The 20,845-nt window shown below is 45.0% G+C and overlaps 1 protein-coding gene across 1 annotated transcript; it reads left to right on the top strand.

Moving 5' to 3' along the window:
* The first annotated feature begins 7,937 nt into the window (after window positions 1-7,937).
* RBP4 (retinol binding protein 4) lies at window positions 7,938-17,381 on the top strand. Its single transcript, XM_002820994.5, has 6 exons — window positions 7,938-8,033; window positions 8,145-8,273; window positions 8,389-8,525; window positions 8,693-8,799; window positions 15,170-15,382; window positions 17,099-17,381. The coding sequence occupies exons 2-6, from the start codon at window positions 8,163-8,165 to the stop codon at window positions 17,134-17,136; spliced, it is 606 nt and encodes a 201-aa protein (XP_002821040.1). The 5' UTR covers window positions 7,938-8,033; window positions 8,145-8,162; the 3' UTR covers window positions 17,137-17,381.
* Window positions 17,382-20,845: the final 3,464 nt, after the last annotated feature.

The following is a 20,845-nucleotide window of genomic DNA, read 5'->3' as shown; positions in this document are numbered from 1 at the left end:
GGCTGAAGACAGGGTAGAAATCGAGAGTGTTCAGAAGCAATAGCATGGGGTGTACGGTAATACAGGGAGGACAGTGAAAGGTGACCCTGGAAAGGTGGGTCAGGCCCAGATTAGAAGGGCCTCAAAGCCTAGACTGAGGATTTTGAATCCTGGAAAATTTTTGAAGTAGGAGGCAACATTATTAGTGTTCTTTGCAAACTTAATGAGGAAGATAACTTGGAGGAAAACAAAATACTGGACATTGGGATACAGATTAAGATACTTTATTGCATTTGGCTCATTATCAAACAACCTAAAAATGTGGATAGGCTTTGACCCTATAATTCTGCTTTTATGAATTCATCTTAGAGAAATAATTAAGAATGTATGTGATTAATATAGTTGCAAGGGTGCTTATCATGAGTGTGGGTATAAAAGTAAAATATTAGAAATAGCCTAGACACTTAATAGTAGGAGGTTGAGTAAATAAATGGTATTAGATCTCTAAAATAGAAAGCTACGCAGCTATTACGTTGGTTCAAAAATAATTGCGGTTTTTCCCATTACTTTTAGTGGCAAAAACCGCAATTATTTTTGCACCAACCTAATAATATTGTTAAAGTCTATTGACATGAAAAATATTTATGATATGCAGTTAATTACAAACAGCATTGCAGCATGATTCCATTAATATGCACAGACAGAGGTATATATACCAAAATATTAAGTAAAATTATTTCAAGGCAGGACACGGTGGCTCATGCCTATAATCCCAGCACTCTGGGAGGCCGAGACAGGCAAATTACTTGAACTCAGGAGTCTGACACCAGCCTAGGCAACATGGTGAAATCCCGCCCTACAAAAAAATACAAAAATTAGCTGGGCCTGGTGGCATACACCTGTAGTCCCAGCTGAGACTGGGACTGAGATGGGGGGATGGCTTGAGGCCAGGAGGTAGAGGCTGCAGGGAGCTGTGATCGCTCCACTGCACTCCAACCTAGGCGACTGAATGAGACCCTATCTCAGAAAAAAAAAAAAAGTTATTTCAAAGTGGTGGGATTTAAGACATTAATTTTTTTCTTCTTTTTTGCTTACCTGATTTTTGTAAAGTATCTATAATGAACATATATAATTCATGTAATAAAGAAATTAAGTCATTCATAAACAAAGATTTTGAGGTTATCTCTGCAGTCTATGGGTGAAGTTGCTTGGGAATGAAAAAGAAAAGGACAAATGTGAGACACAATCCAGCAAATGTGTCACGACAATTGACAGGACAAAGCAATTGATTAGTTAGAAAAAGCACACAAGACAAGGGGTCACTGTTAACTACTTTGAGTGTTGAGCGAAGTTATGGACTGAATGTTTGCGTTCCCCTAAAACTCATCTGTTGAAATCCCAACCTCTAATGTGATGGTATTAGACGGTATGGCCTTCAGGATGTGACTAGGTCATGAGGATGGAACCCTCACAAGTGGTATTAGTGCCCTTATTAAAGGGCCCCCAGAGAGTTCTCTAGCCCTCTTTCTTCCATGTGAGGATACCATGAGAAGATGGCTGTCTGTGACCTGGAAGAGGAAGACGGCCATCACTGAACCTGACCATGCTGGCACCCTGACCTCAGACCTCCAGCCTCCAGAACTATGAGAAGTGAATTTCTGTTGTCTATAAGCCACTCCGTCTATGACACTTTGTTATAGCCACCTGAACTAAGACAAACGACATTTTATCAAAGATTTTTAAATGGGTAATATTAGAAGCATCCTTTTAGCACACACACCAATAGCCTTTTCTTTCTTTCTTGTTCTTGATGAAGTCCTATGATTTCCATAGCTCTTCCTCTCGGGATAGTTCTTTGCAGAGCTTCTTGCCAGTGTTAGCAAGATCTTTGTGTCTCTTATTGGCTGTCTGCTACTAGGCACTGAAAAAAACAAAATCAATTTCAGAAAATAACATATTTTATTTTTTAAAATGTCTGATTCAGGTGGTACGTGTGTAGGTTTTTTATATGGGTATATTGCATGATGCTGAGGTTTGAGCTTCAGTTGAACCCATCACCCAGATAGGGAGCATAGTACTCAATAGGTAGTTTTTCAATCCTTTCCTTTGTCCTTTTGGAGGCCCCAGTGCCTATTGTTCCCATCATTGCGTCCATGTATACTCAATGTTTAGCTCTCACTTATAAGTAAGAACATGTGGTATTTGGTTTTCTGTTCCTGCATTAATTCACTTAGGATAATGGCCTCCAGCTGCATCCATGTTGCGGCATAGGACATGATTTTGTTTTTTGTATGGCTGCGTAGTATTCCATGGTGCATATGTACCACATTTTCTTTACCCAGTTCACCACTGATGGGCACCTGGGTTGATTCCATGTCTTTGCTGTTGTGAATAGTGCTGTGATAAACATGTGAGTGCAAGTGTCTTTTAGGTAGCATGATTTATTTTCTTTTGGGTTTCTACTGGATAGATACCCAGTAATGGGATTGCTGGGTCAAATGGGAGTTCTATTGTTAGTTCTTTGAGAAATCTCAACAGTGTTTTCTGCAGGGGCTGGACCAATTTACAATCCCACCAACAGCATATGAGTGTTCCTTTTTCTCCAACATCTGCTATTTTTCGACTTTTTAATAACAGCCATACTGTCTGGTGTGAAAGGTTTTGATTTGCATTTCTCTAATGATTAGTGATGTTGAGCATTTTTTCATATGTTTGTTGGCTGCTTGTATGTCTTCTTTTGAGAAATACCTGTTCCTGTCCTTTGCCCACTTTTTAATGGGGTAATTTGTTTTCTTCTTGTTGATTTGTTTTTTATAGATTCTAGATATTAGTCCTTTGTCAGATGCATAGTTTGCTAATATTTTCTCCCATTTTGTAGAGTGTCTGTTTACTCTGTTGATAGTGTCTTTTGCTGTGCAGAAGCTCTTTAGTTTAATTAGGTCCCACTTGTCAATTTTTGTTTTTGTCGTGTTTTCTTTTGAGGACTTAGTCATAAATTCTTTGCCTAGGCTGATGTTCAGAAGAGTGTTTCCTAGGTTTTCTTCTAGGATTTTTATAGTTTGAAGTCTTACATTTAAGTCTTTAATCCATCTTGAGTCAGTTTTTGTAGCTGGTGAGAGGTAGGGGTCAAGTTTCATTCTTCTGCATATAGTTAGCCAATTTTGCCAGCACCATTTATTAAATAGGATGGAAAATGACATATCTTAAAAATTTAAACTTACCAAACAGATCACTTAGAATAAATTTTTAACATGACAAAATGTTGACTTCACTGTTTAATTTTTACATCAGTGCTTCTGTTTCATTCAAAGCATAGATTTGTTGTTTGTTTTTTGGATAGAATATTAACTGATGGAGAAAATGAAGGAAAAAGTCAAAATCTTAGATGCTAATATTTTTTAATGACAATAAATTTATTTAGATAAACTCTGAAATGATAACTAAGTCAATGTGAAAACTCCATTGCATTTACATAGAATTTTTTTAAGAAATGTAAACCACCTGGTAATAATAAAAGGATAATAAGAATAGGTAACATACAAAATATATACTCTGTGACAGGTACCCTCCTAAGATCCTTACATACATTATCTTATTTAATTTTTGGGGGGTTTTTTTGAGACAAAATTTCACTCTTGTTGCCCAGGCTGGAGTGCAATGGCACGATCTCCGCTCACCACAACCTCCACCTCCCGGGTTCAAGCGATTCTCCTGCCTCAGCCTCCCAAGTAGCTGGGATGACAGGCATGCGCCACCATGCCCAGCTAATTTTGTATTTTTAGTAGAGATGGGGTTTCTCCATGTTGGTCAGGCTGGTCTTGAACTACCAACCTCAGGTGATCCTCCCGCCTCGGCCTCCCAAAGTGCTGGGATTACAGGAGTGAGCCACCATGCCCAGCCTATCTCATTTTATTTTTACAATAATCTTATAAGGTAGGTACCATTATCATTTTACAGGTGAGAAATTGAAGTACAGAGAAATTAAGTTAGCTTGCCCAAGGTCATAGCCAGCAAGTGATAGTAACCTACTCTAAAACTACCAGTTTAAATACGGCTAAATTAAAAAATGTGCATGTGAGGTGAACTAGACATCGTACTTGATGCTAGAGGGAGATATACAAAGACTCTTTCTTTGAAGATTTTGAAATCTAGACAAATATCATAAAATGTTAAATACTAATACAAAAGTGAAATAAAAGTTCCAGACAATCTTTTCAAAAATCTACCAAAGAATGATTTAACTTCCTTAAACCTTCTGTTTAAACAAGTTTTCAGTAGTACTCTACATAAATGAGCACATGTAATTTCTAATTCCATCATTGTTAAATTTTTTTGCTGCAGTTCATGACTTCTACAGGAAGTTATGCTTATACAATAGCCAAAACATGTGCCTACAAGGTAGAAGCACCAACACAAAAATCAACAATATCCTGGGTTAATTAAGTGTATTTCACATTATTATACTGAACCCACCCTTCAGTTCCACCTTAGCCAGATTATCTGTTCCTATAATTACCCATCATGGAAAGGCACCCCCTGTAGGTACGAATTTCAGGCACATTTGGCAGCCAGCTGCACAGGACCCTTCCATCTGCACATTTGCTCTCATGAAAGCCCTGTGCCTGCACTTAACTGATGGGTATAACCAGGTATCTCAGAGACAATTTGGTTAGTGAAAACCATATTGTTTTTATCCAAATTGATGAGACGGTCTGATGACTTTGCAACCACTGAGAACACCGTATTGAAAAAATTATCTCTTTGTACCTGAAAACATGGACTGACTAACCTTTCCATTTTTCAACCAATTATTTTGACATCTTTTAAATGCAGTCAGAAGATAAATGCTGCTCCACTTCCTTGTTTTTCATTTTTCTTGGCCTCTGTCCAGATGTGGGTATCAATGTTACTTTGTATAAAATGGAGCTGGTTGCAAGTGCTTAATTTTCATGAGGGTAAGGACATAAATGTCTTGCATTAGTTCTGTCAGTTATGGTAAAACCTTTTTCAGTCTTTTTTAGGAGTTAGTGATGTGTTTGATGCTGTTAAGGTTAAGGTAACAACAACTTCTGTTACAGGTAACCTCTCAAATCTCAGTAGCTTCATCCAGTGGAAGCTCATCTCTCGTTCACATAAAGTCAGTCACCAGTGGGGACCCTGGCAGATAAGAGAAGAAAAGAGGGGATGTGATCAATTGAATAGGCAGCTTTTCTGAGCTCTGCCTGGGAGTGGCACAGCCCCTTCCGCTGGCCAGAAGGCTCGTGGCCTTATAGAGCTTCGTGAAGTGGGGACAGGGAAGGCAGGGGCTGGCAGACTGGTAGTCCCCAACTTTACAGCATGGAAGGGGACTGCAAATTTTTCGGTGAAAGGCCAAGTAGCCACCTCTGCTACAAGTACTAAATCCTGAGGAATTATATATTAGAAAGGATGAACTCTGAACAGGTCTTTAAAAATAAATGTTTTATGGAGTTTGCATAGAGTGACTAATTTCAGTAAAAGAAATTATATCTATTGATTAAGCACCTACTATGAACAAGTCTCTTGATATACCCAGTGGAAAAGTGGGGAGAGTGGGGACAGGTACAAAGATGAATGAAAGAAACATGGTCTGTCTCTCCATGAAGCATGGCAAGGAAATGAATGAAATTTTGTGTACATTATATATGATCTATAAGATGTATTTGAAACATAATTTTACCTACAGAAAAAGGAGCAAGAAAAATATTTGTAAAGGAAATATTTGCTTTATTTTCTGATTAACGTTTTCACCATAGAAAATTTTAAAAATACAAAAAGGAGCAAAGAAAAAATCTTTCAGTGTCCCTAATCCTATCACACAGAGATATTCACTGTGAACATTTTTCCTTTTGACTTTACATATACACATATTTGAAAAGTTAATGTATGAGGATCTTTTCCAAAGTACTGAAGTTAAGAACATTAGTTGACCTGAATTAACTTATTTGTAACCATGAAGAAATCCTAAAAAGAATGCCAAAATAAACTGTTTTTCTCTGCTGGTATCTGGAGCACTAAGGTCCATGATTTATCATTAAAAGTGGAGGGGCAGAGGAATGGTTACACCAACTTTCTTTTTTCACCTCAAATTTTTACTCTGAAACAACATTTAAACACCCAACAAATAAATGAAAACTTGTTGGTGCATCAAAACCATCATCAAAATGAACTGAAATACCCTTCATTATTCAACCTACAGTGTGTGCAAGGGCCACCAGAATGTGTTCTAGGAGAAATGGCTGCAAGGCCAGGGGGTATTAGGAGAACGTTTTTGGCAGGAATAACTGTCCAAAGGCAATTGGGCTAAGCTAGGAGCTCTCCATCACTAAAGAACTTGGAGCAAAAACTGGAAGACCTCTCCTCTGGAATGCCGAAGAGGGGATCCAAGCATTGGGCAGGAGACAGAGAGGTGCCCTAAAATCCTTTCCTGCCCAGGGTGCATAGATCCATACCCCATAGGGTCCTGCAGGAGAGGGTCTGAAGCAGAACTTATTTGAGCTGTTTGGGATTACACAGTCTTCTATAAAACTGGCCCAATCAGAAGATTTCCTAGTTAGCTTGTTGTCCAGAAACAGGCTTTCCTAGCTCTGCGGCGGTTAGAAGTTAAATGCATCACCGTTGGCTCCCCAGACACTGCTGGGACTCAAATGGGTGCAAGAGTGTAGGGGAAGACGGGAAAAAGATGGAGAAGCAGGGGGAAAGAAAGCCACAGATGTCATCTTTTCAGGATGCTCAGAATTAGCCCTAATGCCCTATAGATAAAGGATTGGTCTGAGAACCAATCAACTCCTTATTTCTGTTTGGCAGCCACCTTCCTCTTCCCCGGTCTCCTCTTATTTCAGGTCTGGGCTGCAGCAAAATGGCCCAAATTGATCTCGAATCTTTCCAATTTAGGCCATGGAGACACAATCGATATTGTATGGAAGGAATCTCAAGAAGAGATACTTCTTTGCCACATCATGAATTCTCATTCCGTCATTCTCATCCTTTGACTGGCTGCTTTGATTAAACGAGTGGAACTCTAACTTCGAACAGAAAGAGAAAAACAGGGTCAGTAAATTGTGCCATCACACAGGCAAAATACCTAAACTAGTCACACTGTTTTGATTCAATTGGCTACTGACGTTATAGAATGTTGTTTACTCTTCTCTCCTTTGTCTACTCCCCAGCCAACAAAATAACCAACCTTAGCTGTTTTGAAAACAAATGAAAATTCCAACATGGGTTTGAAATAAAATTGCATCATAAACAATCGGTAGGTGTTTTTCAAAGTGGTTTCAGGGAAGTGCCACGGAGTAAGCAGGCGACCACCGAGGCTGCTAAAATATTTCCTGTCCTGACCAGGGTTGCGTTTCTGGAGAATATTTAACAGGGAGGGTTTTAATGCTTTTAAAGATGTTGAAACTAAAGAACAAATATTGACCAGAGGGCACCACAACGCTCCTGAAAGAGAGTAAAATACATCCTTTATAAAATGAAAAACTACTTGGATGAATTATTCCAAAATTCCTGCACAAGTGGACCTCAGAAGGCAGACGGAGGCGCCAGTTTGGCATGGCCAGGGCCTGGGCACTCACGCACCAGGGAGCCTCGCGGGTCCGCTCTCGCTCTGTGAGGCCACGGTCTTCCCGCCAGGTTGACTCGAGCCTCCTGCCAGAGCCACTGGCCCCGGAGGCCACCCTAGACCGCAGCTGGCGGCCGCTGGCACGAGTGCAGGGTAACTGAGCCAGAGCCGCTGGCGCATTTGGCCTGGCCAAGGCCACCCCGCGCGGCCGCTCCACCGTGCCCGAGGCTGTCCTGGAGGTGAGGCCGGCCCACGGGGACCCTGCCCGTGCCCGGGCGCCGGTGAGTCAGGGCGCGTTATGCAAGTGCCCCCAGCGCCTCCCCTTCGGTCTTTCACCCCGCGCGGTTACGAAAGCGCGACCCCCTCCCCCCGGCGCTATAAAGCAGCGGGGCGGCCGCGGCGCGCTCGCCTCCCTCGCTCCACGCGCGCCCAGACGCGGCGGCCAGGCTTGCGCGCGGTTCCCCTCCCGGTGGTGAGTCGCGGCCGGGGCCTCGGGGCCGGCGGCGGGATGGGCCGGGGTGGGGTGGGATACGGCGGCCCGGGGGTCGGCTGCCGGACACTGACGGAGGCGCGTCTCCCGCAGGGCGGATTCCTGGGCAAGATGAAGTGGGTGTGGGCGCTCCTGCTGCTGGCGGCGCTGGGCAGCGGCCGGGCGGAGCGCGACTGCCGAGTGAGCAGCTTCCGAGTCAAGGAGAACTTCGACAAGGCTCGCGTAGGTATCGGCCCAGGGGGCCCAGGCGGCCCAGGTCCCCACCCCTATCCCCGCCCTTCCCGCGGCCCGCCGTGCGCCCCCGGACGCCAAACCCCTGCTGTCGTCCTTCTCACAGTTCTCTGGGACCTGGTATGCCATGGCCAAGAAGGACCCCGAGGGCCTCTTTCTGCAGGACAACATCGTCGCGGAGTTCTCCGTGGATGAGACCGGCCAGATGAGCGCCACGGCCAAGGGCCGAGTCCGTCTTTTGAAGTCAGTGGCCGCCGGGGCAGCTGCGCCCTTTGCGCTCCAGGGTCCCCCAAGGGCCCTGCCTGCTGATCGCCTCGTGGGGATTGTGAAGGGAAGGGAGCACGGAATGGGTGGAGGGAGGGAGGAAGCCCTTTGCCCGGCTTGGCTGAGGATCCCCTTGGCTTTTGCAGTAACTGGGACGTGTGCGCAGACATGGTGGGCACTTTCACAGACACCGAGGACCCTGCCAAGTTCAAGATGAAGTACTGGGGCGTAGCCTCCTTTCTCCAGAAAGGAAGTGAGTAGTCAGCTCTGTGGGACTGTCTTGGGAATGGGGCCCCTACGGGGCCAAATCGCTGGGTTTCTTCTCCGGAGGTACCTACCCTTAGGAAGAATGGCCTGCGGAAAGGTCTGGAAGTGGCAGGAATCCGCAGCACCGCCTGAGGTTAGGGGGACAAGATTGGGAGCAGCTACCTACCCCCTCCCCAAACCTCAGCCCAAGAAACCTGGCCTAAGCTCAAAAGGACCTTTCGGTTTGTCAGGTGTCATTTTCCCCACCAGCCACTGTGCCAAGGTGTGTGCCTTCTCCATGCTTTCTCCTCCTGTCTTCCACATCACTGCTTCACCTAGCTCTGCATTTCCTCCGTCTCTTTGGGCTGAATCCCTGAGACAGCTTGACTATCTGGGGCTCCCGCAGAGGCCGAAAGAGCCCTATCCAAGGATGGAGGGAGCACTGTGCATAGGGATGGATGCCTCCCAAGTGCCTGGCCTGCCGATGCTGAGATTCTGAGCCAGGCACAGTGTGCTGTGGCAGTGGCCTCTTCCCTTTCCCCTAAGCTGTGAAAATCAGATGTGGAGGGGAGCGATGTTGAGGACTTGCAGAAGAACATCCTAAAATTTGGCCTAATCATGAGAAAACAGTGTCTACATGGCTCTTTTTTCCATTTTTTCCCCCATTTATCCTAAGTTTCAAATTAGGAATCTACTTGGAAGCTAGAGAATAATGCAGGCCAGGGGGCACATGTCATGGAATCTTAGAGAGGGAGAGTTAACCTTTTGGAGGGGGTTCATTATGTAGATGAATAAACTGAGGCCAAGAGAACTTTGCTCAAGGACATGCAACAAGTTTGTTAGAGCCAATGTCAGAAGCCAGGCTTCCAAATCTCAGGCCAGGATTAGGTGGCCCTGAACTACAGGGACTCCTAATCCAGACCAGCTTTTGCAAAGTATTGTTTGAGCTCTTCTGTGAGATAGGACCAAGGGTTGTTCAGAGAGACTCTCTCTGCTGGGTGATCCAGGGTAGAAGTGTCCTTTATTGTAACACATTACTATCCATATACGGCACACCACACTCTTGGACTTCCTCTAAAGTTGTGTGTTGGATAAAATTGCATTTTTAAATTTTATTTAATTTTTAATTTTAATTTAATTTTTTTTTTTTTTTAGAGACAGGGTCTCACTGTCACCCAGGCTGGAGTGCAGTGGTGCCATCATGGCTCACTGCAGCCTCAACCTCCTGGGCTCAAGCAATCCTACCACTTCAGCCTCATGAGTAGCTGGAACTACAGGCGTGGGCCACCATGCCTGGCTAATTTTTGTATTTTTTGTGGAGTCAGGGTCTCCCCAGCTTGCCCAAGCTGGTCTTGATCTCCGTGGCTCAAGCCATCCTCCCATCTCTGCCTTCCAAACTGCTGGGATTACAAGTATGAGCCATCATACCTGGTAGAGAAAAGCTGAGAAGCTTTGTTTTTATTTATTATCCTTGGAAAAATACAAGTTATTTCAAATAGTGTAGCAAAACGTCCCAAACTGATTTATTTAGAGTAAAATATACTTTTCTAATAATGGATTACAAAAATCAATACCAGAGTTTCAAGAGTACTAATTTTTAGAAAGAGGAAACACATATGCTCTATAGCATTTTGAGATGTGCTCCTTAATGGACTAGGATTCTGTTGGCAATGCCTTTAGGGACAGGATCAGAGAGGACCCAATGAGAAGGGAGCATTTTGTTTTTTGCCTCCTCCCCCCTATCAAACCAGATTAGTTTGCTTTTGCCTCTTGTATATTGGTATTTTATCAGGATTTCATTTGGAGGGGGAAAAAGTATTGGAATCTTGAAAGTGATTGCTATAGATATTAAGTGAGATGACTATAATATGGAAGGCTTAAGGATAAATTCCTTCTTAGGTAACATTTCAAAAAAGAAGCTGTGCAGTGTTGTAGTTAAGCCTGCCTGGTTAAAATTAGACCTCCTAAGTTCAAATCCCAACTCCGCCACTACTTGTGGAACCTTAGATATGTTCCTTCACTTCTCTGTGCCTATTTCCTCATCCGCAAAATGAAATGATCATAGAACCTACCTCGTGGAGTTGTGTTACAAGATGCAATGAGTCAACAGGCAGAAAGCACTCAGAACGGTGCCTGAGACATGAGTTCTTTGTAAGTGTTTGATATGACGGCTGCTTAGTTATCTCCCTGGTCGTGAAATCATAGCTTTAGATTCTGCATCTAGAATGGGAGGACCCATGGAGACCACTGGCTTCAAGTCTCTTGTTTTAGAAGTGAAGAAACTGGGGCCCATAGAGAAGTGACTGGCCTAGGGACACAGGGTGAATTTTTGGCACCTCTTAACCCATGGCTTGTAAAAAGGCACAAACGATCCCTTTGTTTTCTGAGTATCTCACAAATGGCATGGCTTGATGCACCTACCTTGTTCTGTTTTACATGCTTGTTTTGGGATCATCTTAACAAACTCTACTTTCATTCCTCGTGCCAGTTTCTTCCCTGACCATGGTCTTGCTTTAAACACTGACTTGGACAGAGGGATTTGAAGGCCACTCCAAGAGTGGGCTGCATCCTCAGCCTCTCCCCTGCTCCACACACTGCATCTCACCAAACGGATGTGTCTAAAATGAGGTGCGCTTATGGAGAGAAAGTAACTCAGGGCCAAACGATCATGAAATTTGTTGTCAAATTATTTTAAAATTAAATATGATCAATCTCTACAGTTGAATATGAATGTCAGTGTTAACAGACTGATGTGGCTTGCTGCTCCAGCCTTGGGCATGCTCCGTACTGGTCTTCCCTTCTGGCTCCACCAGCAGCGAGCAGGATGTCTCAGGGGTTGAGGATACTACCATCAGCAGGTCTTGATTGAATACAGGCTAGCCTCCCTGAGATTTGACTTCCTTCACTATGAAATGGGGATAAAGAATAGTTTCTATTTCATAGAATCATTGGAAGGACTAATTAAGATAATTTGTGAAAATGCTTAGCCTAGTGCATAGTAAGTGCTCAATAAATATTAGCTATGATCATCATTGTTTTGTGCTCTTGCAGAAAGACATGGACAAAGACTCTCCTTGTGTCCTTCTGTCAGATGAAGTCTGTCACTCTGCTGGTAAAGGGGCCCTTGTCAGGCTGAATAACAATGCAAGCTTGAATGTTTACATTAGTGTTGCTCAAAGTCAGAGTTCCTGCTCCATCTATATCTAAATACACTGGGGTGCTTGTTAACAAACGCACAATTCTGGACTCAAACCCAGGATTATGGAGTCAGACATTCTAAGGGCATGGCCCTGGAATCTGCATTTTAAGTATGCTCCTTGGGTATGCTGTTTCCGCACATTGAAGTTTGAGAACCACTGGTCTAGATAATTCAATCTGAAGAGTTTGGCTTACTCAGGTATCAAGGCCTCAGACTCCACTCACGTTTCTGGGGCCTGTTGGGGTATTTTGACAATACATCAGAAATAGCATTAAATCTGTTGCCTGGCTGGCTCAGCTGGACTGTTAGGGCTGAGAACCACAGGGAGCTTCCCAGCTGGTCTTGCTGCTTTAGATGATTGGAGCATGCAGGTTTAGGGAGCTGAAAGGACACATGCCAGGCCCACAGCAGTGAGCAACAGAACAGACCAATGGAACCAGGTTGCCCAAGACAGCACCCTCTATCAAGCATTTTCTTTGATTTTAGGACTGGCAGTCCAAACCGCTAAACCAGTCTGTGTAGGTACAGTGTACACGCAGCTGCAGCGTGACCCCACTTCCTAGGATGGTAGAGGGGAGGCAGGGGCTCCCAGCCACACAGCCATTACCTCCAATGCTCTCTGTCCCTAGCTCCACTGCATGCGGTTAGCTGCAGTCTGGAAATGGCTGGGGGTGTCTGGTTCTCCAGAGGAGCCCTGCCCAGCTGCCGGGTGTGAGGAGGTTAGAGAACCAACCTCATTCTCGCAGTGCTCTGGCAGTTCATCTCTTGCAAATACTCTTAAAAGGGAGAGCCTGGTCAAGGTCACTATGATTCAAATTCTTCGTCTTTGAATTATTCAGCCAAAAGAGCCTGGAGATTAACCAAACCAACTTAGGCCTTCTTTTAAAGTCAAGAACAGTAGCCAATTTTACTAAATCCAGGTATTGAAAGTTACTTAATTCCTCTGTCAAAATTTACATGATGGCGACCATTTTGGAGGGAAAAAAAAAAAAAAAAGTTAAGCTGCCGATCGGCCAAGCTAATAGCTGCCTGGATCATGAGTCGAGGTAACATTTCAAAGGCAAGTGTTTTTGTGTCTGAGGGTGCCTGTGACAGACACTGTGATCCTCGTAACCAGGGAAAGAATGACTTCATCCAAGGATGAGGAAGACCACCCAGATACTCTGGAGCCTGTGAGGGGAGTCAGTGGTTAGGGTGAGGCCCAGCAGGCAGCCCTGTGGCTTCTGTTCCCAGCCTTTCTGCTGAATAACTTTATGGTCCCTGCTGAGCAGTCATGGTTCTGGAACATCTCCTCAGCCCCACCTCTGACACTGTTACCCTGGAACAGCCTCAAGGCACAGGAGTGGCTCATTCTCCTGGCAGGCCTAGGGTGAGTTGAAGAGAGGGGCTCCACACCCACTCCTGCGACAGCCCCCCTGCAGAGCCTGGGTTTGGGCTGAACCCCATCCTAGGCTGGCACTCCAGGGGTTCTCAGAGAGGCACACCCAGAGGCGACTTAGGGCCAGCATTCCATATGGCCTTACACCCTCTAATGCCGGGGGATCCAGTTCCCTCTGCGCTTCTCCAACTGGAACACTGCAGAGGGAGCATCACCCCTTGCTCCAACACCTGAGCCTGAGATGGAGACACAAAGCCTTTTTGTTTCTTGCCCCTCTCCTGCCAGTGTACTGATTGTCTGGAGACAGCGTGGTGTAGAGGTGAAGCATGTGGGCTCTGGGATCACACTCCCTTGCTTGAATCCCAGTTTTGCCCTGCTCTTTGTGACCCTAGGTGAATTATTAAGTATCTCTGTGCCTCAGTTTCCTCACCTGTAAAGTAGAGGATGATAGTGTGCAGTTTTGGATCAAAGTGAGAGGTAATCCAGAAAACAAATGGGAGTGTCCATACAGTGACTGGCACGTAATTAAGTGCTCCGAAAGTCCCAATCATGGTATTGTGTCAACAAGAAGGTTAAATTAAGTAGAGATGTGGCACTTTTATGTAAATACAGGGTGACACTGTTCTTTGTCTGTGGCAAACCGCTCACATACATTCTTTTTTTCTTTCTTTTTCTTTTTTCTTTTTTCTTTTTTTAAGACAGAATCTCATTCTCACTCAGGCTGGAGTACAGTGGTGCAAACCTAGCTCACTGTAGCCTTGACCTCCTGGGCTCAAAACGATCCTGCCGCCTCAGCCCCCAAGTAGCGGGGACCACAGACGCATGTCACCCCACCTGGCTAATTATTTTCATTTTTCATAGATACCAGGTCTCACTATGTTGCCCAGGCTGGTCTCAAACTCCTGGCCTCAAATTACCCTCCCACCTCAGCCTCCCAAAGTGCTGGGATTACAAGCACGAGCCATGGCGCCTGGCCACACATATGCTCTAATTAACGTTCTTTCCTCTCCTGCCTTCGTTGATATTTTTACCACTTTCATTTACTCTTATTCTTCATGGCTTACATTTCAGCCTTGAGGAATACATATAATCTAAATTCAGTGGCTCAGCTCTGCCTCTGTGAGTTGTGACGAGGACAAGGTCTGAGAAGGAATATCTGATGCCAGATGGTGGGCCTCTTGTGTTCTCAAGGCAAAACCTACTCTTTGCCAGCACAAAGAAGTGAGTAGCATTAATAAGCAGAATTAGGATGGAGCCAGAGAAGCTGTGACCATGGGCGTGGCATCCTCCAGAGGACTGAGAGAGCAGGGGGCAGCCCGGTTAGTGAGTTGATTAGGAACCAGCTGATAGAGATCAAGAAAGACATAAGCCAATATTGGGGGTAGCATAAGTTGGTGGCCATCAGATATTAGCCACAAAAGACACAGATATTGTTGGAGAGTAGATGGTGAAGCGACAGTAGAACGGTTTATTCTATGGTTTTGATGAGCCCACATTCTTGGCGGTTCTTTGGAAAGATGCTGTCACATTTATAGTGACATAATCACAGGGAGAGATGATTATTGAAGTGAATGAGTTTTCCCTGACTCCAAGATTTTTTTTAATAAAGGAGAACAAGATCCTTTGTGATTTGCCAAGTTTTATAAAAGTTGTCAGAATTCTCTGAAGTGTCCTGCTTCCTAAGGAAATAAAACCAGCTTCTGGAAGTCACTGTGTTCTCAGGCCTGGTCATGATTTTCTCCGACATCTGAGCCCATGAGGGAAAGGCATTGATCGGTATGGTGGCTTTCTGGCTTGCAGATGATGACCACTGGATCGTCGACACAGACTACGATACATATGCCGTGCAGTACTCCTGCCGCCTCCTGAACCTCGATGGCACCTGTGCTGACAGCTACTCCTTCGTGTTTTCCCGGGACCCCAACGGCCTGCCCCCAGAAGCGCAGAAGATTGTAAGGCAGCGGCAGGAGGAGCTGTGCCTGGCCAGGCAGTACAGGCTGATCGTCCACAACGGTGAGTCAGGAGCAGGGTGCCTTCTGGCTCTTCCTGCAGGGCAGTGGGTTTAGACTTTGGGCCCACGTGCTAGTGAAATTCATTTTATCTGTACCCCAGAGAAAACAGGGGGTCTTGGGAGCCCCTTTCTGAGGCCAAATCCTGATCCTGCTTGGCTAGATTTTTCACTGGCCTTCTCATAGGGCTCATGCAGATGTGGGTAAAGGCCTTTGTCCAGTTCACTGGCACTAACACTGCAGTGGGCTCTTTTCCTTTTATTCTGCTTACTTGGGCCATTTCTGTCGTCACCCCTGGCTACACTGCCCCAAAAAACCATTTTGACTGAAATAAGATTGTTTGGGATTGAGCAGCCCAGTAAAGAGGTGGGCAGCTCATGTGGCCATTGACATAAAAATGCCACAGGGGCATCAATGTAGTAAGCTCCAAAGAGAATGATTTCAACGCACCTTCTTTTTTCTATATGAAACCAAATAGCTATGACATTGACTAGCTGGGTTTCCTCAGTTGGGGGTTTTGAGATTCTCTGGAACAACTATAGGATCTTTTAGGAGATATTACCCTTGTCTGATCTTGATTTTAAAACCAGGAACATTGTGGAGGAAACAGCTCCATTTGGTTTGAATGGACACTCACTCATTGCTATGGGATACTGGGTTTCAAAATCCAAATAGAGTAATGCTAAAATGTAGAAAAACAAAATGGGCCAGGTGTGGTGTTTCACACCTGAAATCCCAGCACTTTTGGAGGCCGAGGCGGGCTGATCACATGAGGTCAGGAGTTCAAGACCGGCCTGGCCAACAGGGCAAAACCCCATCTCTACTAAAAATACAAAAATTAGCCAGGCATGGTGGCATGCACCTGTAATCCCAGCTACTCAGGAGGTTAAGGCAGGAGAATTACTTGAACCCGGGAGGCAGAGGCTGCAGTGAGTTGAGATTGCACCACTGCACTCCAGCCTGGGCAACAGAGCAAGATTCTGCCTCAAAAAAAAAAAAAATAAATAATAATAATAATAATTAAACAAAATGGAGCATTTCTTTTGGTCACGAACTGACCCACTACACCAAACAGATGGGAACTTAGACCAAAATCAAACTGATTTTGAAGCTTCACCCTCCAAAATTAAATGTAGGGCCAGCGAGGATTCCACCACAGCAGGGCACCTTAGGAAGCAGATTATGCACATTGTACAGATGAGAAAACAGAGGCTGACAATGATGAAGAAAGTTGCCCTAAATCTTTAATAGGTAGCTGAGTTGGATGCAAACCTAGAGTTTTGTGAGTCTGAAGTCCCTTGTGCCACACCATCTGGTGACACATGACATGAGACATAGAAACACTTTATAAAACCATCACCAGTGTGTCCCAGGTCAGGCTGCCTTGGCCCCCACTTCCTGAAAGCTGAGGATGGCCCCCGACACTTTGAAATGCAATAAGGCAGGCTTAAGAGAAATCAAAGGAAGCCCTGTTCATCCAGCAAGTCTTATTCTCTCCACCCCCATTACGTCCAGAGAAATTCAGTGGGTTTCAGAAACAGCCTTGAAGGTGTTTATGAGTTACAGCCACCTGTAACCTTAAGGGTTGCGATCTGCTGTGATGCATTTGAATTAAGAAGCATTTGAATGAAGCCAGCTCCAAGGCCATCATGATGTTCATTATCTACATAAAAACTGGATCCACTTTCTGTCATTAATGGCTTTGTTTTGTATTTTCCAGGTTACTGCGATGGCAGATCAGAAAGAAACCTTTTGTAGCAACATCAAGAATCTAGTTTCATCTGAGAACTTCTGATTAGCTCTCAGTCTTCAGCTCTATTTATCTTAGGAGTTTAATTTGCCCTTCTCTCCCCATCTTCCCTTAGTTCCCATAAAACCTTCATTACACATGAAGTAATGAATCTTCACTGGGGTCAGTGAATCTGCTTGCCTTTCCTGAAAGTTTCTGGGGCTTAAGATTCCAGACTCTGATTCATTAAAATATAGTCACCCGTGTCCTGTGATTTTAGTTTTCATTTGTGTTTATGTCTGTGCTGCAGATGGATGGGTGGGGTGCGCTTCTTTATACCAGGAGCACATGGCTCTTTCTGACCTTTGGCCTGTTCTAGTGCCTAATCTCCATTATTAAATACTGGCTTCTCCCAATTTCCTGAAAAGGAGGTTTCCTCTTTAACTTAGGAAAACCTTATCTACCAGCCTGGCCAAAGCATTGGTGCCAAAAGAGGAAGTGAGTGGATAGGTCAGTCCAGCGAGCCCAGGTCCTCAGTCAGCCCTAGGCCTATGAGGTGGGCGGGCTGGCAGCTCACCAACGCTGGATTTGAGAGGCTGAGCCACAGGGGACAAGGTGAGCTCTAGGAAACACTCCTTAGCCCTTTATTGTCTCTAGTATGCAGCTCACCTCTTTCAGGTGTAGACAAAATGTTGAGGGGGAGGAGGGAGGCCTCTGGGGAAATTGGAAGATGGGGGTCTGGAATCTCGTTCTATAGGAAAGATCAGAGCACCCCCTACCTGGAATACAGGGAGGGGCTGAATAGGGGGTGAGTGGCGGGGGCTGGGACAGAACGCAAGCATCCTGCATCATTAGCAGCACGTGGGAACCCTAGTGTATGGGTGCAAGGCCATTTGCTTCAGTTTTCTAGGTGTTCCCAGGGGCCTCCATTTCTCATCTTGAAAAAAGCAGCAAGGCTTTGGTACCAGGGGGTCTTGGTTTAAGTGCAAATCTGCTTCAGATATATATTAGATGTGGATTTGGGGCTGGTTACAAGGCTTATCTGAGCCTCACTCTTTTCTTGGGAAATAAGGGAAAATAGTCCTTGCCTGATGGGCTGCAGTGAGGATTCAATTAGGCAATGTCCGTTAGAGCTCTGGGGAGCTGTGAAACTGGTGATGCCAGGCTGATGTGTATGAAATGCACTGGGAGTGAGGAAAGGGTCACAGATCTCCACCTGGGTGTTGGAATATCCAGGGACCGTGGGAGTCTCCTGGGTGCCCCATGCTAGTGTTCCCCACCAAAGACAGAGGAGACAGGTGATGTGCATGGGAGAGCTTTGCCTTCCTCTCTCACAGAACCACAGGCTGTCAGAGCCTTGCTCCGCAGCTTCAGTTTGACAACCTCAGAGAACCATAATGATATAGGAGTTAAAAAGAAATTACTTAGGCAGATAGTGAGGGTATGGAAGTCCTTGGTAAGATTTTCCTTTTAATGAAAAGCAGCCCCTAAATCCTTTTCTAACAAAGAGCAGCCTGTAAAATCGTGCTGCAGACATAGACAAGCAAGTTGGAAGCTTGCATGGGTGAATGCCAGCAGTTGTGTCCATTGGAATGTACTACCTAAGACTAAGCATCTTCAAAATGGCGGCTCCATCTTCTCTTTTTGCCAGCTATGAGTGCAGTAAGGAGCAGACAAGATGGCCAAGTGGAAAGTCCATTTGCATAATCAGATTTGGGTGGGGCGGCCAGCCTTTCTCGTGCACTATGTAAACCTCACACCTGGTCAAACCAATCTGTGAGCACTAGGTAAATCAGACACCACCTCCTCAAGCCTGCCTATAAAATATGCTGTGGTCCACCACTTTTCCCTTTTCAGATGCCTCTGTCTCACGAGAGAGAGAGCTGCTCTCCTCTCTCCTTCCTTCTGCCTATTAAACATTCTGCTCCTTAACCCACCCACATATGTCCATGTCCTTAATCCTCTTGGCGCAAGATGACAAACCCCAGTTATTTATCCCAGACAGCGATGCCGCTTCAGTAAGATAGCCACACATCACTTCCAAAAACAGGTTTAATTGATCAAATCTATTAACTAAAGTGAGTAAAACATCTCTGTTCGTTTGTCCTTGAGCTTGTGATTTCCATGAATCTAACTTCAGAAGCAAGCTGCTCCAGAAACTGCATAAGCAGTCACTACTGCTGGTGCTGATTTCCTCCGCAACAAAGATTGGTTGAACACCTAGTATACGCCAGGCCCTGTGCTGCTGTGCATTCCAGCCACTGGCCCAGCCTCCAAGTGGTGGAATGTCGCTGGGTTCAGTCTTTGGCTCTGGTTTCTCTCTCTGTCTCCAAGGGATGTATTATAAAACCATAGGCCTATAAACACCATTTATATCTCCAAACAATGTGCATCTCCAGGCCCAAGCTCCACATCTCTGCATCCGACTGCCTATTCAATTTGGAAGTCTCACCGAGATTTCAAACTTATGAGCTCCAAATGAAACTCTTGGCTCCCCCACCCCAATCTTTGCCCAGGCTCCCCCATTTTTGTTGCCTGCTTCACCATCCAACCAATGACAGGCTAAAAAATCAGAGTATTCCCCTTCAACCCTCTCTTTCCCTCACATTCTATCAATTCCATCCTTTCCATCAATAAATCATTGTTTTATCTTCCCAAAGTATATTTACAAGTTATTTTTCACAATCCCTCCCTAATGCCACTCACCTCCAAGGTCCCATCCCTTGTTGCACTTCAGCAGCTGCCCAACTGGTCTCCATTTTCACTCATGCTCCTCAGAGTCTATTCCCTGCCCAGCAACCAGGGTAATCTTTGCACACATTCATCAGGTCACGTCAGCCTCCAGTTGCAAACCTCCAGGGGCTTGGAGAACAGAATAAACTCCTAGGCCCTATGTGATCTAACGCTGCAATTTCTCCGGCCTCAACTGACAGGCCCCAGCTGGGTACCCCTTGTCTCAGCATTAAAGGCAGTGCCTAGTGCAGAGGAGGCTCCAACAATAGTTGGCTTACGCCACTCTCCCTTCAAGCATGTCAGCCTCCTTGCACTAATATCTCTTCTGTGTCCCTTCCCCCTATTCACACAGGTGGCCCTTTCTTGTTGCTTACCTTTTGATCCAAATGTCACTCCTCAGAAAGGTCTTCTTAGGCCCATCCCTATCTGATCTAAATTCCCATAGCCGCTGTCCCATTTTCTTCATAGTGCTTATTCACTCTGTGATGCTATACTATTTATTGATTTGTAGCCAGGCGTGGCGGCTCATGCCTGTAATCCCACCTACTTGGGAGGCTGAGGGGGGAGGATTGCTTGAGCCAAGGCATTTGAGGCTTCAGGGAGCTGTGATGTGCCATTGCACTCCAGCCTGGGCATTGGAGCAAAACTCTCATCTCAAATATATCTATATATCTGTATATAGATATAGTTTATTGACTTTTATTTAGTTTTTCTGCCCCTGACTTGAAGGTAAGTTCCCTGAGAGAGGGCCATGGCTGTCTGTTCACCAATGTATTCCTAGCACAAAGAACACTGTCTGCCATGGCTGGTGCTTAAGAGGCATCTCTGCTGGATGGATCAGGAGTAAACCACTCCTGAACTCACTCTCAAACATTTCAGAGTCATCCTACTTTCTCTCTGATTTCATGACGCCGATTCTCTTAAAAGGGTCCATGGCATTTTTATAAATGAAAAAAAAAAACAGTAAGTCATCTTTAACTGTTCCTTAGAAATTCTTCAATTTCT

Source organism: Pongo abelii, chromosome 8 (genome assembly GCF_028885655.2).
Source record: "Pongo abelii isolate AG06213 chromosome 8, NHGRI_mPonAbe1-v2.0_pri, whole genome shotgun sequence".
NCBI lineage: Eukaryota > Metazoa > Chordata > Mammalia > Primates > Hominidae > Pongo > Pongo abelii.
This window is presented reverse-complemented; position numbering and strand designations above follow the sequence as displayed.

Bases quoted from the DNA above. Each gene is read 5' to 3' on its own strand.
- RBP4 (XM_002820994.5), top strand. From the start codon at position 8,163: ATGAAGTGGGTGTGGGCGCTCCTGCTGCTGGCGGCGCTGGGCAGCGGC. The intron at 8,274-8,388 runs GTAGGTATCGGC...TCCTTCTCACAG, and splicing joins AGAACTTCGACAAGGCTCGC to TTCTCTGGGACCTGGTATGC. The intron at 8,800-15,169 runs GTGAGTAGTCAG...TCTGGCTTGCAG, and splicing joins CTCCTTTCTCCAGAAAGGAA to ATGATGACCACTGGATCGTC.